We start from the raw sequence: 14,604 nt of genomic DNA on the forward strand, positions 1-14,604 counted from the left end.
AAAAGGCCGATGGTTCCCTAACCCAAACCAACACCGAAAGCAGCGAGCCTCTGAGCGTTGAATTTCAGCGAGTATTCACGTAAGAATCCAACAACCCAGCAAAATTATGAAAACAACCCATATCAAGGCCAGACACTAGAAAACTGCAACTTTTCAGTCGAGGAATTGAAATAACTGATGGATGGCCCGAAATGTTCATGTGCTTCAGGACCTGATGGAGTCCACTCAAAGGTTCTGAGGGAATGCTGGCACAGTCTGGCGCCACCACTATGGAGTATTTTCCAAGAATCATTAAAAACAGAGACAGTGCCACATGACTGGAGGGCAGCCAACATCACCCAAGTCTTCCAAAGTGGGAAAAGATCCAACCTAATAAACTACCGTCCAGTCAGCCTAACCTCTGTTCCTTGTAAACTCATGGAAAAATTGATAAGGAGAGTAGTAGTGCAGCACCTAGATGATCACAATCTTCTGAGCAAGGACCAACATGGCTTTAGGACAAATAAATCATGTTTGACCCAGCATCTGGAATTCCTAGAGGAACAGGAGACTGCTGTGGATGAGGAAGATAGCGTGGATGTCGTCTACTTAGACTGCAAGAAAGCTTTTGACAGTCCCTCACAAACGATTACTGGAGAAGGTCCGAATGGTGGGAATAATCAGAAAGATTGAGGAATGGATTGAACATTTTCTAAAAGGAAGGAAAACAAGTAAATGTTAAAGGTGACCTTTCTGACTGGAGATGTGTGTGGAGTGGACAGACCACAGACAGACACAAGAGGCCACAGTCTCAAATCAGCCAAACCAAGGCACAGAACTACCAAGTGCAACAATTGTTTTGATGCAGGAACTGTTAACAAATGAAACAGTCTACCTGAACATGTAGTGAGCAGCCCAAGTGTTAATACATTCAGGAATAGTATGACCACTACAAAAAAAAGTGTTAATACATTCAGGAATAGTTATGACCACTACATAAAAGTGTTAATACATTCAAGAATAGGTATGACCACTACAGAAAAGAATCCCTGAGATGAGGCAATCCCTGTGAGCTCTGCCTCCCTTTACACCATCACTAAGGTACGCAAAAGGAAGAAGGTTGCTGGTTCTTTGAAAGCAATGATAAGAAATAGGGAAGTGAGCATGGAAGTAAAAAAGTTGCTACCGGTACATGACATTCAGGATACCAACTCTGACGTACCGCATGGAAGTGAAACTTGGACCTTGGTGGAGGGACACAAGTCAAGAATGAGAGCAGTGGAAATGAGTTATTTGAGAGGAGCCTGTGGAGTTACATGGAGAGACAGGCTGACAAATGAGGATATAAAGGAGTGTTGTGGTGTGGAGTTACATGGAGAGACAGACTGACAAATGAGGATATAAAGGAGCGTTGTGGTGTGGAGTTACATGGAGAGACAGGCTGACAAATGAGGATATAAAGGAGCGTTGTGGTGTGGAGTTACATGGAGAGACAGGCTGACAAATGAGGATATAAAGGAGCGTTGTGGTGTGGAGTTACATGGAGAGACAGGCTGACAAATAAGGAAGTGAAGGAGCATTGTGGTGTGGATGTGGATGTGATAGGAAGCGTTAGGAGAAACACACTGAGGTGGTTTGGCCATGTGGAGAGGATGGGGAGTGAGAGACTAATGAGGAGAGTGCACATGAGTGAAGTGGAGGGAGGGGGGTGAGGGAGAGTTAGGCTGAGGATGAGATGGAGGGATGGAGAGGTAAATTGAGAGGAGGTTAGAGCTGGGGGCAGGGCAGTGAAATTGCATGGGATAGAGCAGCATGGAGGCAATTTGTTTGTGGCCACCCCTTACAGGATGAAGGCGTCTGGCAACACATTTATATCGACAGAACTGTTATGGCAGGTGAAGAGACCACATCCATCTCACCAGGTCAGTACTTGTGTTGCGGCAGACATTATTTGTGGCGTCACGACACTGTCACAGATCTGGCAGCCGATGCAGTAGTGAGTTTTGGGTGAATCATGTTCCCACGGAGGATGTCATTTGCTATGGGTGACGGTATCCTCTGTATCACATCATTGCTATGGAATGTTTTTGTTTGTAGCACATAATTAGCTATGGATGTCCACTCTGTATCACGTAATTTGCTATGGGTGACGTCAACTCTATATCAGGTAATTTGCTATGGGTGACGTCCACTCTGTATCAGGTAATTTGCTATGGGTGACGTCAACTCTATATCAGGTAATTTGCTATGGGTGACGTCCACTCTGTATCACGTAATTTGCTATGGGTGACATCAACTCTATATCAGGTAATTTGCTATGGGTGACGTCCACTCTGTATCAGGTAATTTGCTATGGGTGACGTCAACTCTATATCAGGTAATTTGCTATGGGTGACGTCCACTCTGTATCACGTAATTTGCTATGGGTGACGTCCACTCTATATCAGGTAATCCTCCTTTGTATCAAGTAATTGCTGTGGGTGACGTCCATCTTTGTACAATGTAATTTGCTGTGGGTAACGTCCTCCTCTTTCAAAAGTACTCTGCTATGGGCGACGTTCTTCTCTATGATCTATTGCCAGATTGTAATTTCCTATGGGTGACGTCCTCCTTTAACTTATATAAGCAAGCGAGGCTATAATTCGCTTTGTAACTTAAAACCCTCGTGTATTATCCAACTGAGAAATTATTACAGGACATAGCATACACCACTATCAACAAACACAACGCCAAGATGTATAATTGTACGCATTGTACAGTACTGTTTTATTTTTTGTCACGCATAAATTTGCAGTATGAACAGTACTAAATAATTCAGATAGTTTAATTGATTTTTATAAGACAAACTTTTAACTCTCTCAGGCTTAATTATGCGATGTACAATACTAAACGGAAAGTGAGATCGTACCTTACGATTTTATGACGAGATTATATTTGTACTGTACAAATGTAACGGTTACTACTAATGTTTCATTATTTTTGTTTCTGCATTAGATATCTAAAATCTAATCCTTTACTGTCCCATTAGAGGCGTATGCCCCCGTGTGTAAGATATTGAGTGAAGCTAAACCATCAATTGTACGATAATTATGGTATGGTAGCACTGAGCACTAGGAGAGCTGTGATGATGGTATAATAAATAGTAACATACAATCGCATTGATTTTGTTTTATAAAAAAAAAAAAAAAAGAGACAATATAATAGTATATTACCTTCTATCAAGATATATCAAAACAGAAGTTCAGTTTTCTCTTTCCACCCCGATAAGATCGTATATATTTCATGGAGTAAATATTTCAATCAATATATGTATAACAGTTTCCCCGGGTGGTAAATGCTGGTCTATAAATTGGCCCTGACCTAACTTCAGCATCAGTCGTCCTTCAGTTACCGAGAAGGTAAGACGTACTACGGAAAGTTACCCAGTATTGTTCGTGTTACTTAATTGTAGTTTTATTATTCTGAACGTAGGCGTAACTTAATACTTGGCACAGAACTAGTTGTTAGTGTATTCACAATGGCTTACGATCTGGATAAGAAAAAACTTTCTGTCACGGAAATCCGTAGTAACATCAAAGCCGAGGGTCCAGTACTGGGAGCTGGTACATACGGTACGGTAAAAATTGTTCATTATAAAGACACTAACACAGACACTGTTTTGCAATGTTGTATGAAAGAGACCGACATTTATATGGATAAATCAACTGGTTCCAAACGCTTTGATAATGCAGTAAAACAATATCTAAAAGAAGCCTGGGTCTTGCAGGAGCTGGACGGTGCAGGGGGCGCCCCGCGTCTTATTGCGGTGGCCCACGACAGCCCCATGATCGTCATGAGTTTATGTCAAGGACAAACGCTGCGGCAAGTTCTTTTCGAAAACCACCAACTCGGTTTTGAGGACTACATCAGAATATACAAGGAAGTGTCAAACAGTTTACTAGCAGTACACAAACGGGGTTGGATTCACAACGACTTCAAGAATGACAATGTTTTGATCGAGTTGACGAGAGGGTAGGTAAACGCATCCATAATAGACTTCGGACTGGCCAGCAGACCAGGTGCAAACCTGACTTTCCCTACCGGTACCTCTGAGGACCATATGCTGTACCAGTGGTATGCGCCTGAACTGTACTTGTGCGGGGTCAGTTTAGAGCAGAGTGATTCCTGGTCTCTAGGTGTTGCCATGAAACGTACATTTACAAAACTACAAGAGCGACAACCCGACGTAGGCGCCCTGCCAGATGACCTGGACAAACTTTTAGCTGACATGACCGATCCACGCTGCGCTGCGCGGCCAACCATGGCTGTCCTTTCCGACGCCCTCACACGGCACCTTGCAGCCCACTCGCAGGCCAGGTCGCCAGCCAAACGTAAGATGGAGTGCACTGAGGAGTGTGACAGCGGGGCAGGAAAGCGCATGAAGATAGCACCAATGCGCCCACCTTCCTCCACTTCGTCCGGCTGCGCCCCGTCACACTCACCCACTCAAAAGTCAGCTCAGCCCCGTCCTCTCAAGGCTGCGGTTAAACCATTAGCATCATCTACATCATCATCATTATCGTCCTATCCGTCCACCGTCTCTTCCCCTTCCCAGTCTTCAAGTCTGTCCTCATTACTTCTTACTTTATCCTCCTCCTCCTCCTCCTCCTCCTTCTCCTTCTCCTCCTCCTCCTCCTCCTCCTCCTCCTCCCCCTATTGCCCTCCCTCTTCTTCCTCCTCTTCCTCTTGATTATCCTGTTTCACCTCCACCCAATTACATGGTCAGCTTAACCTGAACCCATTGCCAACACTACTTAAACCCATGGTGAACATTACTTAAACCCATGGTAACATTACTTAAACCCATGGTGAACATTACTTAAACCCATGGTGAACATTACTTAAACCCATGGTGAACATTACTTAAACCCATGGTGAACATTACTTAAACTCATGGTGAACATTACTTAAACCCATGGTGAACATTACTTAAACCCATGGTCAACGTTACTTAAACCCATGGTAACATTACTTATACCCATGGTCACCATTACTTAAAACCCATGGTCAACGTTACTTAAACCCATGGTCAACGTTACTTAAACCCATGGTAACATTACTTATACCCATGGTCACCATTACTTAAAACCCATGGTCACCATTACTTAAAACCCATGGTAACATTACTTAAACCCATGGTAACATTACTTAAACCCATGGTAACATTACTTAAACCCATGGTAACATTACTTAAACCCATGGTAACATTACTTAAACCCGTGGTCATTACTTAAACCCATGGTCAACTCTACCTAACCATATTGTCAGCTTAACCCAAACCCATTGTCAACTTAACCTAAACCCATTGTCAGCTTAACCCAAACCCATTGTCAATTTAACCCAAACCCATTGTCAATTTAACCCAAACCCATTGTCAATTTAACCCAAACCCATTGTCAGCTTAACCTAAACCCATTGTCAGCTTAACCCAAACCCATTGTCAGCTTAACCTAAACCCATTGTCAGCTTAACCCAAACCCATTGTCAGCTTAACCTAAACACACTGTGAGCCTCACCTTCCATTTGTGCCTTCATCTACACCTTCCTGTCTGGTCGTTCCTTAGCCGCTGTTGTAGACGGCCATCGTTCTTCTCCTAGATCTATCAACAGTGGTGTTCCTCAGGGCTCTGTCCTATCACCAACTCTCTTCCTTTTATTCATCAGTGACCTAAGCTGTACATCTAACCCTACCCACTCATGCGCTGATGACTCCACCCTTCACCTTTCCATTCGGTTGCCGCAACGTCCATCTCAGCAGTTGTTGAAATGGCCGCCCTTATAATATACTGCAGTTATCCAAGCGGTCGGTTACGCTACCAAGCTCAGACATAAGGAAAACGATGCTTGGCAGACTAAAGAGAAAGTTACATTAATACAGTGCATATTGTAACATCCTTTCCCTCTTGAGAGAAAAGACAAGAGTTCCTTTAACCTTGTTTGACCATAAGGAACAGATATAAGTATATACTGCATCAAGTCACCGCACTGTGGCCAAAGTTAACAAAGGTACAAGGGTAAAATTGACTGTTTCTATTATCAGTCTTTTAGTAGTTACCCTTGTAATGGGGTGTATAAGAGCAAAAGCCCGCATTGCTTAGTGGCAAAGCGAGGATGCTTTCTTTGGCTCAGTGGTAACGTGTGGGCATATGAGGCGTGTGGCCAAAGTTAACAAAGGTACAAGGGTAAAATTGACTGTTTCTATTATCAGTCTTTTAGTAGTTACCCTTGTAATGGGGTGTATAAGAGCAAAAGCCCGCATTGCTTAGTGGCAAAGCGAGGATGCTTTCTTTGGCTCAGTGGTAACGTGTGGGCATATGAGGCGTGAGGGCCTGAGTTCAAATCCCGGCCAGACCAGTGATTAACATGTTAAGTTTCAATTCGGTTTTTACACCCTGAATTCGGTAGCTAAAGGAAAATACTATCTGGCACACGAGTGTAATTCAACAACCTCACTGCTCACATCAAGAGATACTGGACTGGTAAGACTTCGGCTCCACATGACATGTAGGTAAATAATAATACAGCATATGCGTAACAAATTAAAGCTTTCTCCACATAGGTAATGCATGAACCAACTTAGAACCATAATACGTCCTGCCAGCATCACACTGTACTGCCTGTGATTAATCCAAGACCACGTCAGGTTTAGGCTCAACCTACTAACACCTATAAACAATACAGCATTATCTTATTTACAATATACCACTCCTGTCTAAGAGGCAATGTATTTCTTGTTGCCCTTTGGGAATATCTGCTACCAACACTTCTCTCTCTCTCTCTCTCTCTCTCTCTCTCTCTCTCTCTCTCTCTCTCTCTCTCTCTCTCTCTCTCTCTCTCTCTCTCTCTCTCTCTCTCTCTCTCTCTCTCTCTCTCTCTCTCTCTCTGCATTCATTTCTTTCCCCTCATCAGTCCTCACACTTCTTGCAGTCTGGTCATTCACGCTGGTCTGAACAGTACCGGTAGTACAGTGCGCTCTCAGTCCTGGATCACCCGAACTCTCTACAGTTTCTCTCTGATCAGATTCATTGGACAGCCTCAGGTGTTGTCTATTCCGCCTCAAAATACCAGAATCAGTCGTGACTTCATACGATCTGACACCAGCTTCACCTGTCACACTGCCTCTCTTCCAGACTGTCTCGTAAACTGGTTGGTTTCACTCGCACATCACCTCTTTCAACGGTTAAGGTCTGTCGCACCTCTGTCATGGCACCAAGCACTCTTCAGATTCTTTATCCGTTTTTTCTTATGCATGGCAACATCTATACCATGACGCTTTAACAAACTATATTGTTGGCAGCAGAGTACGCGTCCTCCTGCCAATCCTCTGAGCAGGACTTAAATCCACGTCTTGACTTGGAGTGTTACGATAGTGTAAGGCAGCCAAATACGGGTCTTTACCCCTGGACAGTGCTTTAAGAATCAGGTTCTTAGCAGTTTTGACAGCAGCCTCTGCCATGTCATGCGACTAGGGGTACTTAGGGCTACTTGTTCTGTGTTGGAAATCATAATTAAATGCAAATGTTTTGAATTCCTCACTAGGAAACTGAGGACCATTAGCACTAACCACGACTGATGGAATACCATATCTGGCAAAATGAGCCTTTAGCTTACGCATTACAGTACATGCTTTGGTAGAATCTAGTACATCAACTTCCCAAAAGTTACTGGAGTAGTCCACAGCTACTAGAAAGGTTTGACTTTTCAGTTCAAAGAGATCCACGCCCACTCTCTCCCATGGCCTTTCGGCAATCTCATGAGAAATTAGTGTTTCCTTCTGGGAATCTTTGAACTTTGCACATACTTCACAGCATGAGATGTGTTCTTTAATCTCGGCATTCATACTAGGCCAATACACACTCTCTCGCACGTCTCAGACACGCCTCCACCCGGTGTGAGATGAGTGTAGGGCTTCTTTAATATCAGGCCGCAACTCCTGTGGCATCACAATTCGCTCACCCTTAAAAATCACCGTCTACGTGTCAAGTGGGGTTGGTGGAGGATTAGTGCCCCTCCCTGTAAAACAATTAACTCTAAGCCCTTGACCACCCCGTTTGGGATACATGGCGTCTGGCAATGAATGAATGAATGAAAAACTCCTGTGGCATCACAATTCGCTCACCCTTAAAAATCACCGTCTTGGGCTGAAAACTCATCACGAAAACAGGAATATGGGAGTAGCTGACACGGCAGTTCATCTCTGGTCTCAGGCCACCCACGTATGATGGTCTCTAAAAGAACATTCGTAGTCTCATCACAGGCACTAGCTTTCCTAATTTTGTCAAGACGTTCAGGCGTAATGGGAAGGTAAGAAACCATATTAACTGATTCAAATGCCTCTCCGCCTCCACTCTCTGAGAAGTGTGTCCTTGAAAGATTTGCTATGTGCATCTCTTTACCTGGCTTGTATTCTAATTCTCTGTCACACTGGTGGGGGCGCGGTGGCTTAGAGGTAAAGCGCCCGACACGTAATCGCGCGGTTGCGAGTTCGAGCCTCTGACGGGTCACCGTTGCCGGGAGTGGTAGCGCGCTCCTGTAACCTAGCGGGGCTATATGGCCATAGTTGCCTAGCTCGGGGATGGTTAAATCGTTTTAAATCTGTCATACTGGAGTGTTTGTAGCAACATTCCTTGTAGGCGTCTTGGTGTATGATCCAGCGGTTTCTTCACAATTGACTGTAATTACTTTTTATTTTGGTCAGCCTGCCAAACGTGTACTGGTGAAATTGAGTCAAGGCAAACACAACAGCCAACATTTCCTTCTCTGTTTGTGGGTACCTGATTTCCGTAGGGGTTAAAGCTCGACTAGCATATGACACGGGTTTTGCCAGCTTGCATTAAAGTTGCTCCTAACCCTGCCTGGCTGGCATCACACTGAATAATTAGGGATTTACTCTGATCACAGTAAGCCAACACTGGTGAAGATGTAACTAACTTCTTACTCCTGGCTAGCGCTTTCTCTTGCCCTTCTCCCAAGTGCCTCTCTACCTTCGTGTTCATCAACTGCCTACGGGGTTTCATTACATCTGACAACCTAGGATGGAGAGTGAGAGACTGACGAGAAGAGTGTATGTGAGTGAGGTGGAGGGGGAGAGAGGAACGGGAAGGCCAAGGATGAGATGGAGGGATGGGGTGGAGAGGTATATAAGAGAGGGGGGAGAGGTGAATTGGGAGCAGGGCAGTGCAATGGCGGGGAACAGGGAGACGTGGAGGCGATTTGTGTGTGGCCACCCCGTATAAGGGATTAAGGCGTCTGGCAATAGATAGATAGTTAGCTTTCTCTTGCTCTTCTCCCCAGTGCCACTCTACCTTCTCACTGATCATCTGCCTAAGGGGCCTCATTACACCAGCCAACCCAGGCAAAAACCCAGCCAGATAATCTACCATTCCAGCCAAACACTGCACCTCTGCTACACTCTGAGGGCCTGTCAGCTTTGCAATTGATTCTGTTTTATCAGAGTCTGCTTTCACCTCATCTCTGGACACCTTGTGACCGGGAAAAGTTTACCTCATGACTTCTCAGCTCAGTCATACGTTTATTGGGTCTACTCCTCCGGCCCCTACATCTTACTAACAAACTGCAAACATTGTTGTCATGATCTTTGTTAGCCTGTGCATCAGTGTCACCAAAGCCGTACTTCAGCATGTCATCAGCCACGCATACAACTCCTTTTAGTCCCTCTAGATCAGCACGTAGCCTCTCGTGGAAGATTTCGCTACCTTAACCACCTGTACCTGCCAAGAGGTGTCTGGAAAGTTGTGAGAGAATTTGGTCATCTAGTTTACAGAGCCAGTAGCCAATTTTAAACTCTGATTTTGAAAAAGCCCTTGCCTTAGACAGACCAGGTACTACATCGTCAGTTACAGGAATTGGTGTACCTCTCTTTTAAGTGCACGGTTTAAAGCTCGAGGGTCAATACAGATCCGTAGGTCACCAGATTTCTTACTACCCACAACCACCTGGCCCACCCATTCAGTTGGCTCATCCACTTTTGTTATGATCGTCAATCTTTCCAGTTCATTAAAGTTACCAAACACCCTTTTATAACACTTATAGGCACAAGACAAGAAGTTACTGCTGTTGGCATACAATCAGGGTCAACAGGATGCTTAACAACTCCAGGCGATGTCCCTGGTACATCTGAAAAGACATCAGTAACCCTCTCGCGCACGGATAAGTTTTTTAAAGTCATGAATTACATCCTGGACGTGATTAACATACTCCTAAATACCTGCGATCAGGTTCATTTGCTCAGATGTTCTTTTACGAAGCATTGGTGTGAACTCTAATTCCACTACAATGAATTCTACACTGTACTTCTTATCATTCCTAGGGTTCTTCAGTATTACCCTACATTTTCCAGGAGAATTAACCTCGGCGGAGTTGCACATAAACAAAACAGTGTTGCGGGCCTCCAGCGGGTCATCGGATGTCAGGCATCTTGGTAGAACGTTCACGCTGGCGCCACAGTCCACCTGGAATTTCGCCTTGCAGTCCCTTACGTCCAAGGTAGTCATTATGGCCTTATGGGATCTCCACGTTATGTTTATTGTAAATTGGACATCTTGATCTTGCTGTTCCTCCTTCTGGATGCTGTTGAACTCGCTTGGTCTTGGCGTTTCACTTCACGGCAAAATGGTTCCTGTGCCCACATATGCTACAGGTCTTCCCATATGCTGGACATGCTTCCTTCTTCCATAATTATGCTTCTGGCTGCACTCCCTCAGAGGCTTCAAAGGTTGCACAGTCTTAGGATGCTTCGTAATGCTTCAACTTCATCATGCGTCTGAGTTCCATTTTATTTATGACCTCAGTACCTTGGTCACGGAAAACAGCCGTCTGGTTCTTGGACGCCCGACACAGATCTTCACAGCCTCAGTAAACGCCAGATCTTGCACCTCAGAGAATTCATCTCGTAACGCATCATCTCGGCAAGGCAACACAAGCTGATCGCGTAAGTTATCGTCTTTTCGTGTACCATATTCTCACTCCTTACACACTCCTTACACACTCCTTATTCACACTCCTTACACACTCCTTACACACTCCTTACACTCCATAGTCACACTCCTTACACTCCATAGTCACACTCCTTACACTCCATAGTCACACTCCTTACACACTCCTTGCACTCCATATTCACACTCCTTACACACTCCTTATTCACACTCCTTACACTCCATAGTCACACTCCTTACACACTTCTTGCACTCCATATTCACACTCCTTACACACTCCTTACACTCCATAGTCACACTCCTTACACACTCCTCGCACTCCATATTCACACTCCTTTACACACTCCTTACACTCCATATGCACACTCCTTACACACTCCTTACACTCCATATGCACACTCCTTACACACTCCTTACACTCCATTTACACACTCCTTACACTCCATATTCACACACTCCATACACAAAATTTTTCCACCTGGTGATCATTGAGTCCAAAATCTCTCCTGGTTGTTGCACAGTTTTCGAATTTGTACCAGTCAGCAAGTTCTTTCGTGGCGCAAACGGAGCATCACTATCTGTCTATCTATCTATTGCCAGACGCCTTAATCCCATACGGGGTGGCCACAAACAAATTGCCTCCACGTCGCCCTGTCCCCCACCATTTCACTGCCCTGCTCCCAACTCACACCCACCCACCTCTCTCATATACCTCTTTACTCCATCCCTCCATCTCTTCCTTGGCCTCCCCCTCCACCTCACTCACATACAGTCTCCTCGTCAGTCTCTCACTCTCCATCCTCTCCTCATGAGCATAACACTTAGCTAACACAATCTCGATCACCGTAGAAAGATTAGGCTGCTCCGAACTTGCTTCAGGAAATTCAAAAGACTTGTACAGTTCCAGTAGGTCGTCCCCTCCTAATGTTAAAAGCAAGGCTACTTTCTCCTCACCTGATTTCCTTTTTTGTCCACTAGCTAAAAGATAGAACTCGAATTTCTGTTTGAACAATTTCCAGGCAGGCTCAGTGTCACCTGTCAGGCTTGGTTTTTGAGGCACTGTGACTTCCATTCTGCAAGGGTCGCCACTCTGGTCACTCGCCTACCCACTATATTTTTGCCTCGACACAGTTGCTCGTAGTTGCCTCTCCTCTGCTTGCTCTCACGTTTACCGCTGCCACCACGCTGAAATGGGCGCCCTCATACGTGTAGTTAAAGTAAAACCGGAGAGGAGTCCTGTGATACACCAGCTGGGAGTGCGGGATGCGATGTGATGACTGGTCGGAGTATATGCCTCTACATCGTCTAACTCCTTTTCCTGATCTTCTACTACTCCAGTTTTTGTTGTTCCTTAGTTTTGCTTGGTTTCTAGTTTGCCTGCCACTCTCTTATACTTTTCTCCCTTCTTCTCCACATACTATATAAGACTTCCTTCCTTACCAAGTTCTCTCCATTGAACAAAAATTTTCCTGTTACTGCTGTCTCTTCTCCGTTGATACACACTGACGTAGTTCACCAGCTCCTCTTCTTTCATTATCAGTACTAGGGCATACTGGCATGAAGTGCTTTAGGTCTTCATTTCCATATCCACACAATGACAGGCTATTTCTCCGTTTGTGTGTCTTCATATTGTTTAGTGGCAGAGTCCCGCTTCTAGCTTTGTCCAGGATACTTGATGCTCGGCGATTGTCCTATATATTCTCTTCTTTAATATTCACCTTCCATCTCTTATATATTTCCAGACTGGGCTTAATATTAACTTCTTCCCTCCAAGTATTAGCACTCTATACCTTTTGGAACAATAAATATTTCAATTCAGTTCAATTCCAAGTATATTGCAGCGAACTACTGCAGCAACTCAAGCGGTCGGTTACACCTCCAAGCTTAAGCATAAGGATATCGATGCTTGGCAGACTAAAAAAAAGTTACATTAATACAATGCATATTGTAACAGTAGTTCCATCAACAAACAAGGGACGACGCTGTGGCACACCTAATGTCTGACTTGGCTCGTATCTCTGACTGGGGTAAAAATGATCTGGTTGTTTTTAAAGCATCAAAGACTCAGTTCGTACACCTATCAACCCGACAAAATCTTCCACAGGTATACCCACTAATGTTTAATATTATCCAGCTTAATCCTGCATCATCCTTGAACATGCTCGGGGTTTCATTTGCTCGGGACTTATCTTGGAAAGATCATATTACATCTCTTGTAAAATCTGCTTCCAAGAGATTGGGTGTGCTAAGCCGACTCCGTTCCTTCTTTATCCCTGCACAGTTGTTGACTCTATACAGGGGTTTTATTCGCCCCAGTGTGGAGTACAACTCTCATGTGTGGGGAGGCTCCCCACATACAGCTTTTTTCAACAAGGTGGAGTCAAAGGCTTTTCATCTCATTAACTCTCCTCCTCTTACTGGCTCCCTTCAACCTCTGTCTCTTCGCCGCACTGTTGCATCTTTATCTCTTTTCTATCGCTACTTCAATGGTCACTGCTCCTCTGAACTGTCTGCTTTCATCCCTCCACCTCTACGTCGGACGCGTAGCACCCGTCTAGCAACAAACTCTCATCCCTTTTCTGTCCAACTCTCTAATGCAAGAGTTAACCGTTACTCCCAGCCCTTCATTTATGCAACAGGTCAACTCTGGAACTGTCTCTCGCTGCCTATTTTTCCTACTGCATATGATCTCCAGTCACATACACAACATGCAACATACAGTACCATAATGTTTAATATGCGGAAAAATCGCCAAGGAAAAATCGTTAAGTACAAAATAAATTGCTGAGGAAAAGGCGTAAAATACAGACTGCCTCACAGAAAACCACGTGAAGTACAGACTAAGTCGCTGAAGGAAAGGCGTCGAGGAAAAGGCCGTAAAACAGACAATTACAGAAAAATAGGCGTAAAATACAGACTCAGACTAAATCGGTGAGGGAAATGCGCTACGTCCCCTGTACCATGTAACTCTCTCTCTCTCTCTCTCTCTCTCTCTCTCTCTCTCTCTCTCTCTCTCTCTCTCTCTCTCTCTCTCTCTCTCTCTCTCTCTCTCTCTCTCTCTCTCTCGTGTGCCTCGTGCATGCCGTCCTGGGATAAGAGGCGTGACTAAGCGATATATTTCCTTTGAGAGAGCGAGGGATTATTTCTTTAGTCTCTCTCTCTCTCTCTCTCTCTCTCTCTCTCTCTCTCTCTCTCTCTCTCTCTCTCTCTCTCGTTGTCTGTGTATGCCTCTGTATGTTCTCTCTCTCTCTCTCTCTCTCTCTCTCTCTCTCTCTCTCTCTCTCTCTCTCTCTCTCTCTCTCTCTCTCTCTCTCTCTCTCTCTCTCTCTTTCTCTCTCTCTCTCTCTTGCTCTAACTTGGCCTAAAATTGCCATCTCTCCATCTTGCATGCTGAGTTGTAACTGTATATTAACACTGGAATATGATACTAGTCACGAAGAAGTGCCATGGAAGGGATATGGACGCTAGAATATGATGCTAGTCACGAAGAAGTGGTATGGAAGGGATGTAGACGCTAGAATATGTTGCTAGTCACGAAGAAGTGCTGTGGAAGGGATGTAAGCATTAGAATATGATGCTAGTTACGAAGAAGTGCTACGGAAGGCATGCAGACACTAAGATTCGATGCTAG

The 14,604-nt window shown here is 44.6% G+C and overlaps 1 protein-coding gene across 1 annotated transcript; it reads right to left on the reverse strand.

Moving 5' to 3' along the window:
- Positions 1-7,483: 7,483 nt before the first annotated feature.
- LOC145416031 (uncharacterized) lies at positions 7,484-7,858 on the reverse strand. Its single transcript, XM_080285130.1, has one exon. It carries the CDS (start codon positions 7,856-7,858, stop codon positions 7,484-7,486), a length of 375 nt encoding a protein of 124 aa, XP_080141256.1.
- Positions 7,859-14,604: the final 6,746 nt, after the last annotated feature.

Source organism: Coenobita brevimanus, chromosome 104 (assembly GCF_032717465.1).
Source record: "Coenobita brevimanus isolate Jiangsu-jjx chromosome 104, ASM3271746v2, whole genome shotgun sequence".
Lineage (NCBI taxonomy): Eukaryota > Metazoa > Arthropoda > Malacostraca > Decapoda > Coenobitidae > Coenobita > Coenobita brevimanus.

Bases quoted from the DNA above. Each gene is read 5' to 3' on its own strand.
- LOC145416031 (XM_080285130.1), bottom strand. From the start codon at position 7,858: ATGAATGCCGAGATTAAAGAACACATCTCATGCTGTGAAGTATGTGCA.